This window comes from Balaenoptera musculus, chromosome 8 (assembly GCF_009873245.2).
Source record: "Balaenoptera musculus isolate JJ_BM4_2016_0621 chromosome 8, mBalMus1.pri.v3, whole genome shotgun sequence".
Lineage (NCBI taxonomy): Eukaryota > Metazoa > Chordata > Mammalia > Artiodactyla > Balaenopteridae > Balaenoptera > Balaenoptera musculus.
Window position 1 is genome coordinate 59,919,368 of NC_045792.1, and position 17,864 is coordinate 59,937,231.

Below are 17,864 nucleotides of genomic sequence, written 5' to 3' on the forward strand. Positions count from 1 at the left end.
ACATCTCTGAAGGAAAGTCAGTTCTATTCTAAGTCAGGAGAAGGGAGAGAGTGAGGGTGCTGTAGGTGGAGGTGACAACTTGTGCAAAGACTTGAAAGTGAGATAGAGCAATCAGGGCTAAGGAAATGCAAGTTGTTTGTTGTGCCTGGAGCATAGAGAGGAAGCAATGAACCTCTTCATTGGTAAATAGAGCCACGCCATCCAGAGATGTTATGATTTTTCTATCTGGCAGACCTTGTTTTAGGGTCTGGAAGACAACATAAATGAAACAAAGAGTTCTTATTCTCAAAGAACTTACCTTGTAATGGGGAAACTAGACAAGAAATAAACAGGTATGTAATATGTTGGGGAGAGGGTGAAAGTGCTAGAAATTAAAACAAGGTAGGTAAGGAAGAGAGAGTAAATGCAGGCAGGAATTGAGGGAGAGGTGTTGTTGTCATTATTATTTTTTATAATATAAAGGGCCCTGTAGTAAGGGGACACATGAGCAGAGCCTGCATGATAAGAGGCAGTAAGCCACGGGGGCATCTGGAGGAAGGACATCCCAAGTAAGGAGAACTGCAAGTGCAAAGTCTGAAGATGAAGCATGCTTGGTGAATTTAAGGGAATATTTGGAAGCTAGTGTGGGTGTAGTAGAGTGAATAAAGGGGAGAGTAGTTGGAGATGAAGTTGAGATGATGGAGAGGAGCAAGAACACATAAATCCTTACAAGATATTATAATGACTGTGAGTGTTCCCTGGGTAAGACAGGGGGCTTCTGGAACATGCTGTGCAGAGGAAGTAACATGATTTGTGTATTAAAATAATCCGTCTAACTACAGTGGGGATTATTTTACTTTACTGTACTTTACTGTACTTTTACTTTACTTTACTTTACTTTACTTTACTTTACTGTACTGTAAAGCAAAAGTGGATTAAAGGAAGATCCACCAGGAGACTATAATATTTCAAGTTCAAGATGATGCTGGTTTGGATCATGGGGGTAGCAGTTGAGGTAGTAGAAAGTAGTTGTACTCCAGATAGCAACATCTGGAATACCTGGAAGAAAGAGTCATCAGCATTTGCTAAAAGGTTGGATGTGGAATGGGAGAGACAGACAGGTGTCAGAAATAACTCCAAGTGTTCTATCACAGCAACTTGAAAGGCAGAGTTTCTGAGTTATGGAAGACTGTGGTTGAGAATGTTTTTTCCTTGATGTGAATATTAGGATATGGTTTTGGACATGATGAGTCTAAGATGATTGTTAGATGTTCAAATGAAGATAGTGATGCACAGGCAATAAGATATGAGTCTGGACTGTAGATATTAATTTGGGATTTACCAGCATATAGATGGTATTTAAAGACACGATGCTAGATAAGATGACCAAAAATGAGAATATAACAAAGAATAAGACAGGTCTGAGAACAAAGTCCTGAGACATTCCAACATATAAAGATCAGGAAGATAAAGACTAGCAATAATTGAAACTAAAAATATTATTGTCAAATATGCTGAGGATTTTGACATCATCCTAATTATTAAGTAGCCGGTACTGTAGTCACTTAAATTCCCTGTAGATATGAATGACTACTTCTTCCTTGCTGGATCTGAAACCAGCTATAGGGTCCACCATTACTGAGTGACACTAATGTATTATTGAAATATGTACTTTAAAATTTCTAGAATTATTGGATATACCCAGCTTGGAAAAAATAATTAACTTGCTGGATTAAGCCATTACATAAAAATATGCTACAAGTTAAAACAATTCTAAGTAAATAACACAAGTTATAATTCCTTTGCAATTCTAGTCACTTTTCAGTTTCTGCTGGGGCAGAATGTTGACAGAGGGCAGAAAGAAATTTTAGAATATGCTTAGTTGGGGAAGAACATCAGGTAGAAATACATTTGTGAGGTTTGAAGATTTTGTTTTGGGCTTTTCTTCCATAAATTGGTTGAAAATTTCTAGAGAACAGAGTTTTGTTTTTTGTTTGTTTGACTAAATTATGTCCCCCAGTACAAGTTAATTAATTCATGTATAAATGTATATTATATTGTTCATATTATATATAATATACATATATGTTTATATTATATATAAATATAGTCTAGATATATAAATATATATATAGTTTATATTATATACAGCAATACAGCATTAAAGTTAAGAGTGGGGGGACCCAGGAGTCAGTTTGCATGTGGATGTGAAATATGGCTTTGTCACTTACAGTTTAAGTAAGTTACTTAACATTTTTGTGCTTCAACTTTCCCATTGATAGTAAAAGTAACTACCTTATAATGTTGTTTTGAATATAAAAATGTGTTAATATATGTAAAAAACAGAACTATGACTGGTCAAAGGAAATAATAAATGTTAGTTACAATTATTATTACAGTTAGAAAATACTATTTCTCAAAAAGGAGTCACTTTTTCATACTGTGTCATTCTAACTGCCGTGAATGTTTAAAGTAAAAAGAGAAAGACTACTGGCAGGATAAACAAGCATAAGCAGGAGAAACTCTTTAGAACAAGCAGTGATCAGAGGAGAAATTCTAGACAGGCTGTTCGTTCCTCCCATTCTTATGTCTCTTGTCTCCTCATTTGTAAAATACAGAGGTCAGTCAAGCTGATTTTCTAAATATATTTCATCTTTGATTTTAAATATTTACACACTTAGCTTCAACAAACAACAGATTTACTTTTCTATTGATAATATGACCTGACATAGACTGTCTCTAGAATTCTATGATTCTCTGTGCCTTTGGAATGGAGAATTTTTATCACAGCTCTGCGTATCTGTTTTGTCTTCACACTATAGATGATGGGGTTCATGACCGGGGGGATCAGCAGGTAGGTGTTAGCAATCATACAATGTACATATGCTGGGGCTTGTTTCCCAAATCTGTGAACAAAGGAGAGACTGATCAATGGAATATAGAAAATAGCAATAGCCCCAATATGGGAGATACAGGTGCTGAAGGCTTTCTTCCTCTCTTCTGGGGATGTGATGCTGAGGATAGTCTTAATGATCAAAACATAAGAAAGGGGGATGAGAATTGAGTCCACACCAACAGTAGAGGTCATGGCAGTCAGCCCAACTGCATTGTTGATCCTGGTGTCTGTGCATGAGAGCTTCATCACATGAGGGTGGAAGCAGTAAGAGTAGTGGGGCACGTGGCTGCGGCAGAAGGACAGTCTCATAAGAAGTGCTACCATTGGTGTCAGCATTAGTGTCCCCTTGATGACAATTGCCACTCCAAATTGAATTATTCTGGAGTCAGTTAAAATGGTGGCATACCTGATGGGATTAGAGATGGCGACAAAACGATCAAAAGCCATGGCCAACAGCACTGACAATTCCATGACAGTGAAGAGTTTAACAAAGAACATCTGTGACAAGCAGGCAGTAAAGCTGATCTCCCTGGCATTGAACCAGAATATACCCAACATGGTGACCAGAGTGTATACGGACAAGCCAAGGTCAGTGGTGGACAGCATGGAGAGGAAATAATACATGGGCTCATGAAGGCTGGGCTGAATGACAATGACAAATAGAATCAGGCTGTTTCTTGAGAGAGCTGTTACATAGAGAAAACAGAAGGGAATGGAGATCCAGCTGTGGAAGGCTTCCAGCCCAGGAACACCAGTTAGCAGGAAAATAATGGAAGAGGATGTGATATTCTGGAAGTTGGACATGCTGGATTAAAAGTACAGAATTCCAAGATGAAATTCTGGAATAACCAAAAAAACCTACATTTAAAAAATTAACCCAATTATAAATAATTTTATTCAACCAAAAACTAACCACAGATGAATGTCTATATACTATGTAAGTATGAATGACTCATTTAAAATGATAAAATAATTGTAAGATTTCGACTGTTGTAGTAGGTACTCTTTTTTTTTTTTTTGTATTTTCCCAAGCCCATGATTTTTCTTCCCTGGGGCCCTTTGCTGGTAGCTAGGTTTATACTATGTGATCTTTTCCTCTAGCCAAAGATGACTGGACTAAGAAAAGACGCTTTACCCAAGATTGGCCAATCATATTCCATCCTCTTTGGAATGTTTTTCTGTATAGTTGGCATCAGAGAAAAATAGATTGGGGCTTTGGAGCAGCAGTATTACATTGGCCATGAGAACAGAAAGCAGTGAAGCTTACAGACAATTTGGGAAGCCAGAAAATATTGAGAAAGAGATACTTATAATGCAAAGCAACACATATGAAGTGATAATAAATGGCTTAGGCATCAGTGCAGTCATGAGCAGGTGCCTACAGTATCTAACCTTTCAAGTGACTCTTGCAGTACAGCATCTGGAATTGCATTTGAGAGAGATGGAGAGTTAGAACTCAGACCTATCACCTACAGAGGGCTCTGCCCCCACTTGTTATAGTGTGCTGCCGTGTTCCAATATATTTCTTTCTTCAATCTGCTTGAAGACTAGCTTTTCTCCATTAGCAAAGAACAGATTTTCTCCGTTTTGTTAAGACATACTTCTCAGGTGACACCTAATAGAATGTTATTGTTTTGCTTTGGAGGAGAATATAAAACTTTGTTGCAAACATTATATTTTTTTTTCATTGAGTAGAGAATTGCAGACTGGGTAAATGGGTCTGTATGAGTTGGAAGAGGGGGTCTGGGGAAAAACAGAGATTAGTTTATTAGATTATTCCAAGGCTTTTAGAATGGCATATGTGAAAGTGTTGAGTCTGAATGAACTTGTACTTACAAGAATGAACTTGTAGCCAATGTTAAGGCTCCTCAGGGGAACCTAAGTGTTTCCAGACCTCACAAGTTCACCCAAAGTGCAAACTCAAGAATTCCCTAAATAAATCTCTTAGTTTTAACAATGGGAAAATTTTAATTCAAATTAATGGAAAATTAGAGAAAAAAAGAGTGGTAAGTTACATGAGTTGACCAAATCAGTGAACTATGACTTTCGAGTTTCCAGTTTAGAATAATGAGAGTGTCCTCAGAGAACAATCAAATTATTGTCAAATGTATTATCAAACCTCATAATGGAAATGAGAGTTAACAATAAAGGGAACATTTATTTAAAAAGGGAATTTTTTTGGACACAACTTCCAATGATTGTTTATTGAGTGTCGTGAATTTGACAAACGTTGTATAGAAACGAAGTAGATATGGTCTTGCCCAACTGGCATGCATTTCACAATTAACTCTGAAAATTTGAAAGATTAACAAGTTCTATTAGTACTTTTCATAAATAGATTGATTTCTGAAAACATTTTTATAGCTTTTACTTTTAAAAAGTATGTCTTGATCAGAAAGATAAACTAAAAACCTATTAAATGAATGATACTTATAATAATTTAAAAGAATGTGTTCACCTCTCATTTTCCACAAGTCTTTGACCTGTTTATTTACTATTAATTCACAGAACCTGGGATTCAGTTTTTCAAGTTAACAACTTCCTGGGGTTACTGGGAAGCAGAGTAATTATGAAAAAGGGATCACTTCAATTCTATGTACAAAGGTTTGGGGTATTTGGAGAAGGCCTTCCAAGAAAATCAGTGCTTGAAAGATTTCTATGTTTTGTGTATGTCAAGATGAAGTATTCCAAGGCTTTTAGAGTGGCATATGTGAAAATGTTGAGCCAGAATGAACTTGTAATATCTCTTCCTTTGCTCTTGCCTTACACTCTCAGAGACATTTTCTGAGCACCTACTCTGTGCACAGTGCTGTGTTAGAAGCTAAGACATAATACAAACAAAACCCCTCTTAAAGAGTTTATAATCAAGTAAGAGAGAATTAATGTTGCTGTTTATAAATAACTCCAATATCCAGTGTATTATGATGAATAATAAAAACAGTTATGAGAGTGCAGAAGGCCTCTGTCAATTACAGTGATTTTCATGGTGATATGCAATGATTGAGTTGTAATTTTTGTCATTGAGTTCTAGGAAATTTTATAAGAGATCAGTTTAAAAAAATAAATTGCTATCTGAACAATTTCTCTTTCACCCTAACATCTTCATGGTTCCCCTTACATTATTTCATTAATTCAATTTATTCACTGCTCGTTTTCATTCTTCTTATCATTTTTTTCCCTTCCCTTTCACAGTGCAGGTTGAACTGATCTGTGCTGAGCCTGGCAGAAGAGAACGTCCCTGAATTCCTTCTTTTTCATTGGTCTACAACCATAAATCCCTGCACCCTCTCATCATCCATGCTGGGCTCAGACACAGAGGTTTCCTTATTCCTTTCATAGCCAATAACCCCACCTAAGCACTTGATCATCCGTCATAAACACTTCATTCATTCCAACATCAAACTGGGAGATCACTGTGTATTGTGTCAGCACTAAGGGTACAAAGCAAGTAAAATAACAGTGGTTTGGTGCCTGAGGAAACCAGAGAGGCTGTCAGGACCTCATCTTTATAAGGCTGAAAACCTTATCTTTAATGAGTCCAGGGACTCCTCTGAAAATAAAAAGTTACCAATTTTGAACACCTACTACATGCCAGGCACTATATTCGGCAAGGTGTGTATCAGAGGAATCAGAGACGAAGAAACGCCACTAGTTGTAGAGTGCACAAGGGTAAGATGCTTTAGATAAGACAGAAATTAGTGTGGAGTGACAGATTCTGAGTGCGTGTATACATGAATGTGTTTGGCTGTGTGTCAAGAGGAATTAGTCCCAAGAAATCTTAACAGAGTAGATGAATTTTAACTTTGTAAAGTTTTGATGGGTGGGTGTGAGTTCACAAGGATGGAAAGCAGGAAAGAGGTATTCTTGACATACATAACAAGGGAGCAGAGGCTGAATGGAATAAGGACACAATACAGTTTGTTGGCTGACTACAAGAAAATCAATATGCTGAGCCTTAAATGTGAAGCTGGGTGCTGTGGGAAATGAAGCAAGAGAAGGCGGTGGGGGGGAAGGACATTGAAATCTTGAATTCCATGGAAAGGATAAGGGACTTGGATTTTAGTTTCAGAGCATCAAAAGCCAGGCGTTTCCAAATATTTTATGAATAAGTAAATAAATCATTCTTCATCTCTTCTAATTTAACACCAACAAAATTCGTTCCTTTGTTAGCATCTTATTTAGTACCACTGACTCCTTTTCTGCAGTCTATAATACTCAAGTTTTACCCCAATCTATTAATGAAAGCTTCCCACACATTTATATCAATGTTGTCAACACATTCAATGCAACCAAGACATATTGAACATCTTTCATGATTGGCCACTGTGCTTAGCTAGTGAGAGAAATAAGACATAAACCCTGTTTCTCTCTCAATTTCCTGCCATATCTTTTATAATAACAAAATTGTTCGTTGAAGGACAGTCTGCTTTTGTTTATTATTTCTTCACCTTCAGTAACAATCTGGATTCTTTCCCTAATGACTCTCAGAAATTTCTCCAACTGATGTCACCAATGACATTCTAAATACCAAGTGCAAAGGTTTATTTTCACATTTGTTTTCCTCTCCTTTATCTCAAATTGTCTCAGTGTTGACTACCTCCACTTTGAAACTTTCTCCTTTATTAGCTTCGATGGTAGTGATTCTGTGAGATTTCCCCCCCTGTTTATCAAATAATACTTTTGTTCTCTGTCTTGTAATTCTGCTGTTCTTTAGGAGTCTGTTTTTCTTCCAAGGAGTTCCTTTTCTTTCTTGCTCTCCATGTATTCTCCTTGGGATATAGTAGTTATTCCCATGGCTTTAAATAGCACTTATATCCAGATGACTTGCAAACCTTAAATCTAATTATGGCCTCTCCTGAGTTCTGTATTTCAAAAGTTAATAGAATCTTTGAAGCTGTGGCAAGATTTCTAGGCTTAAACTTGAAGGCAGTAATGAATCATGGAACTAGAGTGAGGAGATCAAATTGATGATTTAGAAAAAGAACTGGCAGCAGTTTGGAGAACAAATCAAAGCTCACTGCTTAGTGCCAGTGAATAAAATGTGAATAAACTATTTTATCTATACCTGAGGGATATCTCTACTCATACATCCTCAGACACCTCAACCTCAGTAAGAGCCACAAAGACCTCACTCCCTGTCCCATTCCAAACCTGGCTCTCTCTCCAATGCTTCATTTATCAGTAAATGACATCAAATTCTAGCAAGTCATCTGCTTAGAATTGTCTCCCTCATGCACACACACCACACACTCTTCTCCCCCTCTCTCTCATCCTCAACATACAAATCGTCGTTAAATTTGTATTGATTCTACTTCGGAAATGTCAAAAACTGGAGCCTCAGGAGGTCTATATATGAAGCTAAGTAATACCAGTCTGGTTGGTAGTGGGACCTTGAAGCTGTATTTCATTGCAATTGTCTTAAATTGAGAACACAAAACTGTTCATATCAACAAATAAAGGAGGACTAATGGATATTATTAGGAGGAAGCACAAAAGTTCCCCCAAGTTACTCTTTTTTGCAGCCATCACAATCGAATCTGTTCAGTCCCTGCACATCATCCCCATGCATCCTCTCCAATTGCTGCACAACCTTCATTTTCTCTTGTGAGAAATAAGCTATAGTCTCTCCACTAATTTTCCTGTCCACTTAGATCACAATGATGCTCTTTCATTGCACTGCCATGAGCTGTAGCTTGTGGCTACTTCTTTAACTGCTGAATTAGACCATATGGCATTATCAGTATTGTCCAAGTCATTGCCAATGGCATGGCTACTGTGTGACTGATCTGGGTTTAGATCCTTGCTCAAACACCAACTAGTTTTGAGATCTTGTATGGTGGCAATAACAAAAAATATTATAACAACAGCTACCATTTAGTAACTTGTTCTGTGAATGTTACTTTGCCAAGCACTCTATAAACATTTTATCTTTTCATTCTTACTACAACACCATGTGGCAAGTATTATTAAATTCACTTTTCTGATAACGAAACTAAATATCAGAGAAGTTATGAAACATATACAGGATCACATACAACTAGTGAATAGCAGAGCTGGGATTCTAGACCTGTTTCTTTTTAATTCCAATGCTCATGCACTGAAACCTACAAGTAATGTAAACTTTCTTTGATTCAGTTTCCTTATCTATGAGATAAAATAGGCACTGTGTCTAGTACAGTACCTGGCATGCAGTAGATGTTCAAAATGGGTATTTTTCCATTTTTAATAAGAATCACTGGGCTTAGAAATGAGGTTTTCAGCCCCTGAAGACCTCTTTGGTTTTCTTGAGCACCAAACCACTGACCAGGATAAATATATTAGCAACTGATTAAGTCATTTGACTAATGAGCAACAGGGTATCCCACCCACACCTGGCAGAACAAAATGCCCCTTCTCTATAGATTCCCCGAGAATAAATAATTCTACAAATTCTACCATCTGCCTCAGCCCACCATCCCATTATCTAATCTAATTCTGCACAGGGTGAGGAAACTCTTCTCTGTGGGTAAGAAAGTTTGGTTTGTCTAGAGTTGAGCTTTTTCATTGAACAAAACGATTTTACTTACAGGACCTGTGCAGCAATTTTTCTGTCCCTCTCAGGCTGACCCAGAACGCTGAGGAGGCTTTCGATCCAGGGGAGGGCCAAGCTTATGTGAAAACTTCTAGCCCGCCTGGTTGGAGACAGTCACAGAGCTGAGAGGCCAGTTTCCGGCAGTGGTGTCATTCACTGTGTCTCCAGGGTACAGAGGTTCCCACAAGACTTATTTTGCCTCATACAGTATTTTTGTATCTTCCATTATGCAATTGCTTTCTGTGGCTGTGTGCTTTATAAGCTGATGTAATTTTTTGTCCTGAGCCCTTTCATTGAAAGATTTTTTATAAGAACAGTTTGGAGATAGAAGACACACACCATAAATTCCCGCATTTAAACTGTGCTTTTTTTTTTTTTAAGATTCCATATTTATGTATTAGCATACAGTATTTATTTTTCTCTTTCTGACTCACTTCACTCTGTATGACAGTCTCTAGGTCCACCCACCTCACTACAAATAACTCAATTTCCTTTCTTTTTATGGCTGAGTAATATTCCATTGTATATATGTGCTTGAGGACACTGGGAGGGGGAAGGGTAAGCTGGGACGAAGTGAGAGAGTGGCATGGACTTATATATACTACCAAATGTAAAATAGATAGCTAGTGGGAAGCAGCCGCATAGCACAGGGAGATCAGCTCTGTGCTTTGTGACCACCTAGAGGGGTGGGATAGGGAGGGTGGGAGGGAGACGCAAGATGGAGGAGGTATGGGGATATATGTATATGTATAGCTGATTCACTTTGTTATAAAGCAGAAACTAACACACCATTGTAAGGCAATTATACTCCAATAAAGATGTTAAAAAAAAATAAAGTGTACTATTTAATAGGTTCTAGTAAATTCACAGAGTTGTGCAACAACAATAATCACAGTCTAATTTTAGAAAATTTTCATCACCCCAGAAAGAAACCCCATGCCCATTTGCAATCACCATGAAGAGGATTTTTTAAAATGAAATTTTATAGCTGATTGCTAAAAGGCCTCTGCTATTGGGAGTGTAAATCATACTCCACCCCATAACCCTAGTATCTATCATTAACAGCAGTCCTGTTTCATTAACCTATCTGTGTTTTTAGCAGCCTCTTCTTTCAACTAAGAAAAAATTATTTATTTATCTATACATTTCATAAAAGTGTCCTGTATTCCAAACATCATGCAAAGTGCTGGAGGTAAAAAAAAAATAATACAACAATAGTTCTTACCGTCCAGCATCTCCTAGTTTACTGTAGAAAACAGACAGGTTAACCAATAATTACCAATACCAATAACAAATGATAAGTTTTTCTCAGAAACTGAACCAAGTGTTGGTAAATGTAGTAGATAATCTCAGTTCATCACTTAAGTGTGCAGAAAATAAAGTTTATTTACCTTTTCATAATTCAGCCTGTATTCTGTTTTGAAGTCCCAGTCCACTAGATGGAAGAAAAGTAATCACAATAATTTGGAGTTCTCCCTACTTGTGTTCAAATTTGGAGGATTTTTTTTTATTGGAGTATAGTTGCTTTACAATGTTGTGCTAGTTTCTGCTGTACAACGAAGTGAATCAGCTATATGTATACATATATCCCTTCCCTCTTGGACCTCCCTCCCACCCCCACCCATCCCACCCATCTAGGTCATCACAGAGCACCAAGCTGAGCTCCCTGTGCTATATAGCAGGTTCCCACTAGCTATCTATTTTACACATGGTAGTGTATATATGTCAATTCTTATCTCCCAATTCGTCCCTCCCTCCCTTTTCCCACCATGTCCACATGTCCATTCTCTACATCTGTGTCTCTATTCCAGCCCTGCAAATAGGTTCATCTGTACCATTTTTACACATCTGAGTACATCTGATGTGAGGTGAATACTGTCTTCTTTAGTCTTTAGTAAATAGTACCCACAGATTTCTATGGGCTATCCATCTTGTCTACTTATGGTACCTTTAGATCCTCAGATATTTCCACCATTTCTGGACCACTGTTGGGTAGATGGGTCTTAGAGTCATCCTTGATTTCTACCTCTTACACTCTGTATACAAACCATTGGCAAATCATGCCAATAACTTTGAAAATATAACCAGAATTTAATCACTCTCCATCACCTCCAAAAATGTCTTCCTTATCCAGGTCACAATTATCTCTCACTTGGAAAATTTCAGTAGTTTCCTAACCATTCTCCCTGCTTCCATCCCCACCACCAAGTCTGTTTCACCACAGAAAATGTCTTGTCCTGAAGTATTTTATTTTTTATAATGTAGCAAAACAAAAACAGCAATATTTGATTATGCATTCTTTGTCCAAGATATAATGCCAAATGTTTGTGGTAGGCAAAATAAGGCCCCCAAAGATGACTGTGTCCTAATGCCTGGAACCTGTGAATATGTTACCTTTACATGACAGAAGGGACTTTGCAGATGTGATGAAAGCTGAATCCCTGGAGATGGGAGATTATCCTGGGTTATCTGGGTAGGTCCAGTCTAATCATATGAGTCCTGAAAAGTGGAGATAGAGAGATGGCAGCATGAGAAGGACTTGACCCACTGTTGCTGGCTTTGAAGGCGGCAGAGGGATACAGTAAGCTAACGAAGGTGGGCAGCTTCTAGAAGGAGAAAAGGCAAGGGTATTGATTCTCCCCTAGACCTCTCTTAGACCCTCTAGAAAAGAATACAGCCTTGATGATGCCTTGATTTTATCTCAGTGAGACATGTCAGACTTTTGACCTACACAACTATAAGATAATAAATTTGGTTGAAGGATCCATTATTACTTTGATTTATGCAGTTAGCAAGGATTATAGGGTTTAAGTAACATACTTAGGTCTCTCAGTTAATAAGTGGCACAACCAGTATTCAAAGCCTGGGCTATTGGAGACCCTTTCAGGTTTCAAACACATTCCCTAGAGAATTTTCACATGACCATTCATTCACCACTGATTCCAATTCAAGATGTTCTAAACCCACAGCATGCATGAATGCTTGTGTGCCTGGCTGGATGTTAACACGTCACTTGTGTAAGCTTATATTATGCATATGAAGTTTTGTTGTGTTGTGTCTCCTCACAGTGAACTCCTTGGGACCTTTGAAAACATTTTCTCTACCAGGCTGGGCAAATTCTAGGGCAGTGACTGCTTTCCCACTGGTCTCAGGAACTACCTGACAATGAACACAGTTACTTTTCCCCTGGACAAAAGAATGTTACTTTTCTCTCAAGGTAGTAGAGTTACCATAGTAGTATCATGTGCATTCTGTGCCAGAGCTTGGCACATGCGCATGGAATTGGTGTGCATACTGGTGAAGCATTGATCCACATACAGGTGCACATACTTTCAAAATATGGCCCTTCTCACTGCCCTGCTCTCACACCAGCCTAGCAGAAGAGCAGCTGGTAATTGTATCCAACCTGAAAAACCTGAGCAAAATGTCTCTCAAGAAAATCAATTGCAACAGGAATATTCTGTTATTGATACATCAATATCAATAACATTGGACCTGAGAAACATACCACAGTCTGTGATGTCATTGGATTCCATACTAATGTTCCTCAAACTTGTTAATCCAAACAGAAAAAGTAGAATTAAAAACAAGAAAACTATGCCTTAGGTACTTGCAATAAATATTACTTTTGAGTATCAACATTTTACTACAGTAAACAGTAAAATATTCTTACCTATCAAATCAGCAAATTTTTTTAAACATAATACACAGTGTTGTGTTGCTGTGTTAGGGCATACTAAGCACTATTTTACAATATTTGTATAAACTTTATGGAAGTGAATCTTCCAGCACATCATTGTTTTAAAATGTCAAAAAAAAAATGTTCATAATATTCCATCTCTGGAAATTTATTCAAAGGAAAAGTATCAGATGCCAGCCACGTTATATGTAGGGGAACATTTATTGCAGCATTATTTACTAGTAAAAAATGTAGGCAATTCTCAATGCTGCAGAAATAAAGTATTTATATCCAGTCATAGGATGTTATAGAACCTTTGAAATTCATGCATGTAGCAGCTGTTGTGGATGGTCATCCTGAATCAGGAAATGGAAAAGCAGGAATCAGGGCTGTGGGTTTTATAAGTCAGTAAACAGTACAGGTTCTGAAAGAAACAGAAAGTCTGAGACAGAAGCAAGAGGCCAGAGGCAAACCAGGTAATCTAGAGTTAATGTATCCAAATTGTAGAAATAAACTTAAAAACAAGCAAACAATAATAACAGCAGCAAAACCTGGTTGCTACCTCAATGATTGTTCTGTTTGGGCCACTGTTCACAAAAAATATTAAGGTCCTACAATGCCTACTGGCCCTACATGGTCTGGTGAAAATCCGATTCTCCTCTTCCCCTCGATTCAAGCCTGTCGAATTAGTAGCAGTTCTCCTCCCTTGATGACTTGGCCAACATTAACCATTCGATTTTAGTGGATAAAGAAATGTATCAATAGCTCTTCCTAGTTTCTCTTTTTTAAAATTAATTTTTATTGGAGTATAGTTGCTTTACAATGTTGTGTTAGCTTCTACTGCACAGCAAAATGAATCAGCCAGACATATACATATATCCCCTCCATTTAGGACACTACTATTCCTATTATTCCTATTTATTTCATTCCTCTCTGCTCCCACCATGCCTTGTATGTGTTTCCTTCAACATTCTGTATTCATTCATCTTTAGAAAAATATTGTATGCACAATATGTCTGTTATTGAACAAGATCTGATTGTAACATTGTCCCAGATATTACAGACTCTAGTGGAAGATATAATTTAAGAATGTGGGAAATTACGATATCATGTTATAATTACTCTAAAAGGGGAAATAATAGAGATCTTTGCTACTAAAAAACTAACAGTGAGACAGGCTGGGATCTGGGACTTGGGACCCTTTGCTGCAGAGCATTCACCTGGACAAATTTCTCCTCAAGCAACAGAATACAAAGAAACTATAAGGGACTAAAAATAACTGCATGCACAGGTGGGGTCAATTATGGACAATAAGATACAAAAAGGCCACAAACCAACTGTCACTTTCTGAGGTGCCAGGAGTAAAAGCACGGCACTGCCCATGATCCCTGCACACAGTACCACCATGGGGGTGGGCAAACCACCTAAGCACCCCCTCTGGCCCAACTCACTCATCCACCCCTACCCTCGCCCCATTTAAGCAACCAGCTCACTGCTCCCTCCTCGGGGAGTGAGCAAAGGAACCTGTTACTTGTTTTTGCGCCCTCCTGCTGCAGCATGAGTCCCAGTAAAGCCTTGCCTGAATTTCCCATCTGGCCTCTTATCAGTTTCTATTGATTAAGGAGTCCAAGAACCCTGGCTGGTAATAATAGTATTGGCATCACCTGGAAGCTTGTTAGAAATGCAGAGTATCAGATGAATCAAAATCTGCATTTTTGCAAGATACTTAAGAGAGTCATGTGACACTCACATTTAAGAAGCACTGATGTAGATCACATAGGTGTTGGCACAACCTAGCCCCATGTGATCAAGGGAGGCTAACCAAATATAATTGTTAAAACAAGATTTTAGGAAATGAGGATTTTCCCCAAGGGAGTTAGGGGTGAGAGCAGGAGAGTAGGGGGTAGAGAGAGGTGAGGAGAGGAGATGATAGAAGGTTGAAGAAATGTTGCAGACATAGGCAACAGCTGTGGTGTTTTATCCCATAGGCAGGCTGAGCACAATATTAGGGCACCGCGAAGCAGGAGAGCTAAGAAACAAACCCCAAACAAAACCAAATCAAAGCAAAATTTTTAAAAACCCCACAGTATTCAGCCTCCATTAATTTATCTTCAAGTTTGAAATCAGAGCATCTAGGAAAAAAAGCTATTTTAACACAAATGTAAATTTTATGTTGGCGAGTCGAGGTCAAGATGGCAGAATAGAAGGACCTGGGGTTCACCTCTCCCCACAAGTACCTCAAGAATACATCTACAAGTGGATCAATTCGCACAGAGCACCTGCTGAGCACTAGCAGAGGACCTCGGACACCTAAAAGGACAAGAAAAGATCTCAGTGTAACCAGGTAGGATGAAGGAGAGAAAGGGAAGAAAAAGAAAAGAGGAAATGGGATGGGACCCACACCGCTGGCAGGGAGCTGAAGGAGAGGAGAGCTTACCGCACCTGGGAAGGCCCCCTCACTGGTGGTGAGATATGCTGAAATAGAAGGGGGGGGCTTCAGGGACTAGTGGAAGAAAATGAAGCAGCCGGCTGTGGCAGGCAGGACAGAGCTAGATTTGCACGAACGGTCTGTGCCACAGCCCTGGGTGCCCCAGCCTGAGATGGGTGTTCACCAATGCTGGTGTGCGCTGGGTGCTGAAGTGTGGGGTTAGGAGAGCGGACCCGGGGAAAGGACTGATGTTGACTGCATGGAGAGGACTGAAGGGATGGGAGTGAGGAGCTCAACTGTGCAGAGACAGCCTGAGGGGGTGGGAATGAGGAGCTCCACAGCTGGTAATGCTCCTGGAAGAGGGGCGGTTTGCCTTGGAAGTGAGGCACCATTGTTGAGTGGCGCACAAGGAGCAGGGCCACCATTGCGGACTCTCTGCCACACGCCAGCCCCTGCCTCCATGGGCACTGGGAGGGGCTCCCACCAGAGCGAGCACACCCGTCTGTCGCAGCCTCCTGCCAGCCCCTGCCTCTGCAGGCACTAGAGGGGGATCCCATCGGGGCAAGCGCGTATACCTCAGTCATGGCCCCCTTATCCCTCTCCCGCCTGACCAAGCACACACATCCCATTCGGTTGCTGCCTCTTGCTGCTCCCACCTAAGTGAGCAAATGCACCCCAGTCAGTCGATGCCTTCATCCCATCTTGCCTGGGCAGGGAACAGAAGCCTGAGGGTGGCCCACATGCACTGATGAGGCCAAAAAGAGCTGACCCCCAAGGGCTGTGCGACGAAGGAAAAGGAACTGAAATCTCTCTGTGCAGCTGCACAAGCCGTGGACTAATCCCCCACGATCGGCTTGGTAAACCCAGCTTCTGTGGAATATCTGAATGCACAAGAAGTGCTTCAACTGAGACCAGTCTAGCTTTAACAGCTATGGACTTTGGGGGCACGTACACGTGGGAGTTGGGCCAGGTCAGAGTCTGAGCTGCCCCCACAGTGGGTCCAGAGACCTACCTAGAGGTCTTGGAGGGTTTCCTGGGGAGGCGGAGGTTGGCTGTGCCTCACCATGGGGGCAAGGACACTTGGAACATGATAAAGAAAAAAGAATGAAGAGAAATGGGGACAGTCTCAGAGACCTCTGGGACAACATTAAACTTACCAACATTCAAATTATAGGGGTCCCAGAAGAAGAAGAGAAAGAGAAAGAGTCAGAAAATATTTGAAGAGATTATAGTTGAAAACTTCCCTAACATGGGACAGGAAGTCACCCAAGCCCAGGAAGCGTGGAGAGTCCCATACAGGATAAACCCAAGGAGAAATGCACCGAGACTCATATTAATCAAACTAACAAAAATTAAATAGAAAGAAAAAATATTAAAAGCAGCAAGGGAAAAACAACAAATAACATACAAGGGAATCCCCATAAGGTTATCGGCTGATTTTTCAGCAGAAACTCAGCAGGCCAGAAGGGAGTGGCATGATATATTTAAAAGAATGAAAGGGAAAAACCTACAACCAAGATTACCCAGCAAGGATCTCATTCAGATTTGACAGAGAAATCAAAAGCTTTACAGACAAGCAAAAGCCAAGAGAATAAAGCACCACCAAACCTGCTTTACAACAAATGCTGAAGGAACTTCTCTAGGCAGGAAACACAAGACAAGAAAAAGACCTACAAAAGCAAGCCCCAAACAATTAAGAAAATGGCAATAGGAACATACATATTGATAATTACCTTAAATGTAAATGGATTAAATGCTCCAACCAAAAGACGCAGGCTGGTTGAATGGATACAAAAACAAGACCCGTATATATGCTGTCTACAGGAGACCCACTTCAGACCTAGGGATTCATACAGACTGAAAGTGACAGGATGGAAAAAGATATTCCATGCAAATGGAAATCAAAAGAAAGCTAGAGTAGCAATACTCATATCAGACAAAAGAGACTTTAAAATAAAGACTATTACAAGAGACAAGGAAAGACACTACATAATGATCAAGGGATCAATCCAAGAAGGAGATATAACAATTGTAAATATATATGCATCCAACATAGGAGCACCTGAATACATAAGGCAAATGCTAACAGCCATAAAAGGGGAAATCAAGAGTAACACAATAATAGTGGGGGACTTTAACACCCCACTTACGTCAATGGATAGATCATCCAGACAGAAAATTAATAAGGAAACACAAGCCTTAAATGACACATTAGATCAGATAGACTTAATTGATATTTATAGGACATTCCATTTGAAAGCATCAGAATACACTTTCTTCTCAAGTATATATGGAACATTCTCCAGGATAG

At 39.3% G+C, this 17,864-nt stretch overlaps 1 protein-coding gene across 1 annotated transcript; it reads right to left on the reverse strand.

Annotated features, from left to right (window-relative positions):
- Nucleotides 1–2,686: 2,686 nt before the first annotated feature.
- LOC118899522 (olfactory receptor 51F2-like) lies at nt 2,687–3,679 on the reverse strand. Its single transcript, XM_036861299.1, has one exon. It carries the CDS (start codon nt 3,677–3,679, stop codon nt 2,687–2,689), a length of 993 nt encoding a protein of 330 aa, XP_036717194.1.
- Between the last annotated feature and the right edge of the window lie 14,185 nt (nt 3,680–17,864).